The following is a 6,658-nucleotide window of genomic DNA, read 5'->3' on the forward strand; positions in this document are numbered from 1 at the left end:
TTTTATAAAGGTTTTATATTTTTCTTCATTTTAAAACCTAAAAATGGAAATAAAAATGTGGTTCTTCAAAAATAACAAACATCCTATGGTGGCTCTTCATTAAAATATATATTAAGTTTCCTTTTTGAAAAGTCTGGTAACATTTGCGTCTCTAAAGTAGTTTTATTTAGCTGGCTGAGGGAAAATGGCTCTTTGGATTGGAAAGGCTGCAGACCCCTGCACTAAACACATAAACAGGTTTAGCAGCAATTTTCAGATAAAATATTTCTTCATATATAAAATCACATATTTATGAGAAAGAAGGATGAAATGTTCAGGATTTACTAACTAAAAGGTAAAAAGTCAGCAGGATGAATTTAAAGCTGTGAAGCTGCTTCCTTCTAAACACAGAAGGAACAATATGTGATGAATATCAGCATCAGGTGAACAGACAGAAAGCAGGATGAGAATCTCACAGCTTCTAGATGGTGAGGAGAGAGAAATATTCACAATATGCACAATAACTTCCATCCATGCACCTTCACTGCTTCATTATCCACATTTCTGGCTATAAATTCTCTAAACTTTCATTCTTAGCTTGACTGTTTAGCTTCACCTCTGCACCTGCAGCCTCCGCTACCGGGAGTTAAGGGTTAACATCTCGTTTCCGGGTGTAGCGTCAGGTCTGTAGATGGAACTATAAACATGTGTGGTATCCACAGAAAGTCCAGAATCTCAGCTACCAGCTCAGCAAAACCATTTCTATCACCAACAAACACAGTTAAGACAACAATGATTAAAAGACCAGGTACACAAAGTCTGAAAAATACATAAACACAGATGATGTTTCCTCATGAACACGAACAAACGGCTCCTCTACTGAAAGCTCTGAATCTGATTCTCACAGATTCCACAGCTGGAAGTTTCATCTTAATATGACCAAGATTCACCGAACCAGAGGCAGAAGAAGACCCGATTTATGCTGCACGTTTGTAAAAGTAGAAAACATGTCTTACCTTTGCTGTCTGGCATAAATTAAAAGAGCATTTATTAAAACAATAATAATAATAGATCAAAAGTTTCCCGTGAAAAAATCATGATGTTCTACCATCTGCAGGTTTAGACAAAGAGAAACGTTGGTTCTTCTTCTTCTTTCTTAAGTTACAGACAGAAAACGTCTCTTTATTTTAATAAAGCCGCTCTGTCCTGATTACATCATCACCGCTGCAGCAGGGAAGAGAAACATGGACGCCATGTTTCTGTCTTCAAAGCCAGCGGCCAGCAAAAAAAAAAAAAATGTGTTAACATGTGATTAGCACGTTACTGTGCCCATTCCTAATAAAAATGTAAAATGAACATTGTAAATCACACAAACAAGTTGATTATGTTTAACTGTGTCAACAGATATCAAAGTTTTCGTGAACATGAAAACTTTGGGTTAGTTTGTCTGAGACTGAGAAACAAAACTGATGGTCTTCCTCCTATTTCTCCTCCTTTTGCTTACCTGTGTAAATCTAATCTGTAGTTGTAAATATCAGTAATTATAAAAATAATCATTATTTATAAATATGACTCATAGTTATTGGATAACAGACATCTGCTGCCGCTGTACTGCTGCATCTGATGGGCTGTCATCTGTTTGAGTTGCAGCATCGGTCGTAGTTGAAGAAAAATGGGAAACGTCCAGCTTGCAGAACTAAATGAAGCGGTGGTTTGTCAGATTCCTCCATGTCCAGGGTTGGTAGGAGTGTTCAGAGGCTGACAGCAGTACAGTCAACATTCGTTGACATTTCTCTCTGTGTTTTTGCCGCCAGCCTGAACTGCGGTCATCTTGTTGTTATTGTTCTGTTGTTTGTTTCAGTCTTTGTTTTTACACCCCAGCCCTGTTAGCTTCGTTAGCATCAGTGGTCAATTAAAGCATGTGTGGAGAACATAAACTGGGTCTTTGGAAAGTTGTGCCCTTTCCACAGCCTTCGTCCCATTCAGTTTTCCTCTTCTTATTGCTCAGAAAACAGCAAAGAATCATGTAGCTGCCACCCCCCCCCCCCTCCTCTGGGTCACTAAAAGATAGAAGGATATGAACACAGACCCACACCCTGTCCTGTCTGGACCCACAGCCACACCCTGTCCTGTCTAGAACTGACCCAGACTCTGTCCTGTCTCGATTCAGACCCGGACCCTCTCTGGAGCGCAAGTGTTTCTGCCATTCCTTCCCTGGGAGAGTTTTAAAAAATGCTGTCCTCTGGTCTGCCTGGGACAACCCCCACAGGGCATGGTGGGAGGGTTTTTTAGCTGGTTGACGTGTTTTCTGATGTTTTCTGTTTCTCTTTCCGCTGATGGAAGTGTGCTCACCTGTGTGTGTGGCATCAGGATGGAACTGGCAGATGTGCCATCATGTAAATCAGATAAATAACATCAGACTGTTTAGTTTTTTAACAAAAGATCCTGTAAAGGGAACCTGAAATGGCTTCTGTTGTAATGTGGCATCAAAATAAATGAATATGACCTTTTAATAGGGTTGATTGGTCTACCAATATAATGGTAGAGGAAACACTGAAATATTTGTATATTACCTTTGGAGACAGAAACGGAAACACTTAACAGGGAGATCCTGTAGGTAGATTTTAGCCAAGCCTCCGGTCTTGTCCTGGCAGCGTGGTGTGTTGTGCAGCCAAACATCTTGACAGCCACTTCTGGGGATGAAGCTGTGTGTCTATTATGATTATTAGTGTTTTTCGTGGCTGTAATGAGAAACCCTAAACCAGATTCTTTTCAATATAAAAACAAAGACCTCCATCACTGACGTGAACCCTGAGCCTCAGATTCTGTGGAAATGAATGGACTGGCAGAGAGAATATGAACTTCATCTAAGACCATCATGGAAATCTTTGCATGTTTATAAGATGAGAAACAGAAATTTAGTCCTAATTCCAGCAGAAATTTTCATCATCATTTGGAATGAATAAAACTTCCAGATATTTAGTTTAATGTTGTGATGGATCTCCTCTGGAGTTTGCTAAACTTTGTATGTTTTCAGGTCGTCGTACGAGGCAGCTCAGGAGTGGGCTCTTCCTGTTCAGTTCTGTCAGCTGCATAGTCTGAAGCTCAGCTCTGTTTATCCCACCCACTGCTCCAAGGACAGACAGTTTATCCATTTCCTGTTGTTTGTCCAACTTCACAACTTCCCCCCTGCACAGGTAAACACCCCCACCCTGTAAGATCCCTCCTATAGCCGACTGATTATTTTCTCTACACTCATGTCATTTATGTTCCCTCCTCTCACCATATTGGTTTTTCCTGCAGGTAAAGCCACTGGTAGTCCAGTTTGAACCCATCCTGCAGGCCCATCTGAACCTGGCATTTCAGGATTTACAGGTCCACAGTTATAGGATGGGGCAGGATCATAATGACCAGTCAGGGGCTCTGAGAACTGAAGGAGGCTCTGTGAAGTCAGAGCATCCCAGGGAGCTGTTCTTGGTCCTCCTGCAGAGCCAGGAGGAGCCTGCATCGTACAGGTATCTGCTTCAGGAGGCACTCGCTCAGCGCTGCCCAGTGCTAGCCGTACTGGCTGCCTGCCTGCAGGTAACTCTGAAAATATGTCCACAGTTCCACTTGTTTAAATTTTATATTCAGTCCCAATCACTGAATCCCAAGCTCTGTATGGTTTATCACTTCACCTGAGTGCATGTTTCTTTCAATAGTTTTTATTGACAGCTTTCATGAAAATGCTGAACAATAACAAAAATCTGTTTTCCAGTAAGGAACAAGGTTACTTGCTAGCCAGTTACTAACCAATACCTAACCACATACTAACAGTTACAGCCCATTACTAACCAGTTACTAACCCTAAACCAGACAGTTGCTAACCAGTTAACAGCCAGTTATTAACCAGACTAGCACTTATTAATGCTTTGTCTGTTGTTAAACTATTATTTATTTAGTGTTTTCATAAGTCTTATTTGTATGAATTTTTTGTTAAAAAATACTCTATTGTTTAATTTTTTATTCAAAGCTTTAAATGAACATCTGTTATGACCCAGCTCAACTAGGGAAGGAGGAAGTAACAAAGTGGAATTCAACAAATTCAAAAACAACCAGGAAGGATGTGCGGTTAGTGCTGCTCAAATAAATAAAAATAGAAGAAATAAAATTGAAGGGACTACCTGGAAACAAACTAAAAGCCAAATAAGTAATTTATGTGCAAATCAAAGAAACAAAACCTGACTGCCCTGAATGCAAAACAAAACTACAAGAGGAAGTAGCACCAATATGTAAACCACAAACTACTGAGTGACAGGATGAGTATTGAATCTATTAAACTTAGCCCAATCTCCAAATAATAATGGACACAGCTGCCCCAGAAAAAGGGGATTCTGAGCATCTTTGCAGCTGCCCTCTTTCCATGGATAAAGATGTCACGGCACATGGCATTTTACATACAAGACAAGAGGAAACAATCAGACCAAGAGATGACAGCCGTGTCATCTGAACTGGCAGATTTTTTTATTTTACAATATCTGCTCTCATCTTTTCAGTCTCTACTACAAATGAAATTTAGCCAGATGCAGATTATTTGTGCTTTTAGTTAATATATTTTATCTATGTCCCTATTTTCCATCGCTCTCTGTGAACCTTGTCTGTACCACTACACTAACTTCACAGCCCCCTTTACTTCTTCTAGATAATGGTATTTGCCAAGTAACATTATCATGTGATTGGCTGCATTAAATGAAAGTCCTGCCCCCTACCTGCTGAAGGTATAGAGGGAGACTCTTGCTCTAGTACAAACTGGTAGATCCTTCCACTATAAGAGCAATCTGGACTGAGACAACCTGTGGAGCAGGAGTAACAGGAATGGTAAATAGTCTGTATTTATTTAGCTCTTTTACCTAAAGCACTTTACATGTACGTCACATTCACCCAATAACACACATTCACACACTGATGGCGGAAGAGGCCATGCAAGGCACTCAACCACGACCCATCAGGAGCAATTAGGGGTTCGGTGTCTTGCTCAGGGACACCTCGGCATGAACTCAACAGGCCGAGGATTGAACCGGTAACCCTCAGGCTACAAGACGACCGCTCTGCCCACTGAGGCACGCCGCCCCTATACAGGACCAGATGGAGTTCCTGAGAGGAATCCCTGAGGTCAGATAGCTGGTTTCAGACCCTGTAGCCCCTTTTTAGGCAGCATTTTGGTTCAGATCAGTGATGTTCAGGAAAGACACCCCCCTCCTCGAATCTGGTGACTTATGAAAGATCAGCTTTTTACTGAGTGGTCATGATGTGAAAGTATGAAACTGATTTACCTCTTGGTGTCTGACAGAATCAGTGTTTATGATAACTCAGGAATTATCTGCTTCTTCCACTTTGATAGGAAGCACAGCTGCTGCCCTGCCTCTGCGTGTGGTTGCTGGTCTCCGTTGATCATGTCACTGCTGGGGTGGCCATGTCCCACCTGGATGACAACCCTGAGCACCATGAATGGACCCTCCATGACCTCTCAATAATCTGGAAGACATTGCTTGGACGGGGCCACGTCAGACCGCTCCTTCGAGGCTTTGAGCTCTTCCACAGGGTAAAAACACAAGATGAACAGAAAAACAAACTAGACTGTGGTACTTAAACACAGAAGATGAGTGCTCCACGTGGTTACATGTCTGGGATTACAGTTAATATCTGACATCTTCTCCACGTGGTCTTTATTAATCTCATCTGTTGGTTTAAACTCAGAATCTTTGTCTGTCTCAGGACTGTCCTCTGGTTCTGGTGCTGAGGATGTTCGAGTTGTGTTGTGACTACAGAAAATTCACAGAAGCCAAATCAAAGCTGCTGGACTTCCAGAGGACACTAATCACGGTGAGTCAATACTTCATTTATTAATCAAATCACCATCATACACTCACAGAAATATTTTAAGGGTCTTTTCCCAAAACCAGTTTTCTGTCTACTGGTTCTGTTTGTGATGCATGGAGCTGGGCCTTCTGTAGAACTGAACTTTAGAGAATAAATGTTTAACTTTATCAAGGAATGCATCCACTTTATGCAGAAACTGAATTCTTTTGATGTAGATGAGACAATCTTATGACATTTTAGTCATTCCTTTACTGAAAGTCTTTCTACTTTTTTCTGATCAGCTGGTTTTATGGTTATCTGTGAGGGGCTAGAATAGTCTTAATAACATTGTGAAGGTTGTTCCAGAATCAATGGTGTCCAGTTGAGAGATATGAGCTCTGTCTGGAAGAAACAAGATTTCCAAAAAGCAAAAACTAGAATTAGTCAAAATGACCACATAATAGCTGAACAATTCTGCTTTATGTCCTCTGGATGGTGCTATTTAGCCCCCACCAAGGAGAACAAACAGATACTCCAACTTTTTTATTCCTTCTGCTATCAGGCTTTTAAATTATGTGGATAGTATGTGATGATGATCAGATGCTAGTTACTGTTATTTATTTTTTATTTAGTTATTTATTCAATTATTACTTCTTATCTATGAATGCCATTGTCTTCTTAAAGTTTGTTTTGTATAACTAATAACCTGCAAACCAGGGGTCCCATTTATAAAACAATGTGTAGAATCCATACGAAAAGTGTTCATACGGCCAAAAGTCGAAAATGGTGTACGTCAAAAAAACAAATCCGGACCTATAAAATCATACACCTGCAAACAGTT

General features: G+C 40.6%; 1 protein-coding gene across 4 annotated transcripts in view; it reads left to right on the plus strand.

Annotated features, from left to right (window-relative positions):
- spg11 (SPG11 vesicle trafficking associated, spatacsin) overlaps window positions 1-6,658 on the plus strand; it is an 88,310-nt gene that overhangs the window by 53,211 nt on the left and 28,441 nt on the right. For all 4 annotated transcript variants that reach the window (XM_041996235.1, XM_041996236.1, XM_041996237.1 and 1 more), the window contains exons 24-27: window positions 3,017-3,176; window positions 3,283-3,561; window positions 5,360-5,560; window positions 5,734-5,841. In XM_041996235.1, the coding sequence (XP_041852169.1) occupies window positions 3,017-3,176; window positions 3,283-3,561; window positions 5,360-5,560; window positions 5,734-5,841 (748 nt within the window). The remainder of the gene's footprint in view (window positions 1-3,016; window positions 3,177-3,282; window positions 3,562-5,359; window positions 5,561-5,733; window positions 5,842-6,658) is intronic.

Source organism: Melanotaenia boesemani, chromosome 10 (assembly GCF_017639745.1).
Source record: "Melanotaenia boesemani isolate fMelBoe1 chromosome 10, fMelBoe1.pri, whole genome shotgun sequence".
Taxonomy (NCBI): Eukaryota; Metazoa; Chordata; class Actinopteri; order Atheriniformes; family Melanotaeniidae; genus Melanotaenia; species Melanotaenia boesemani.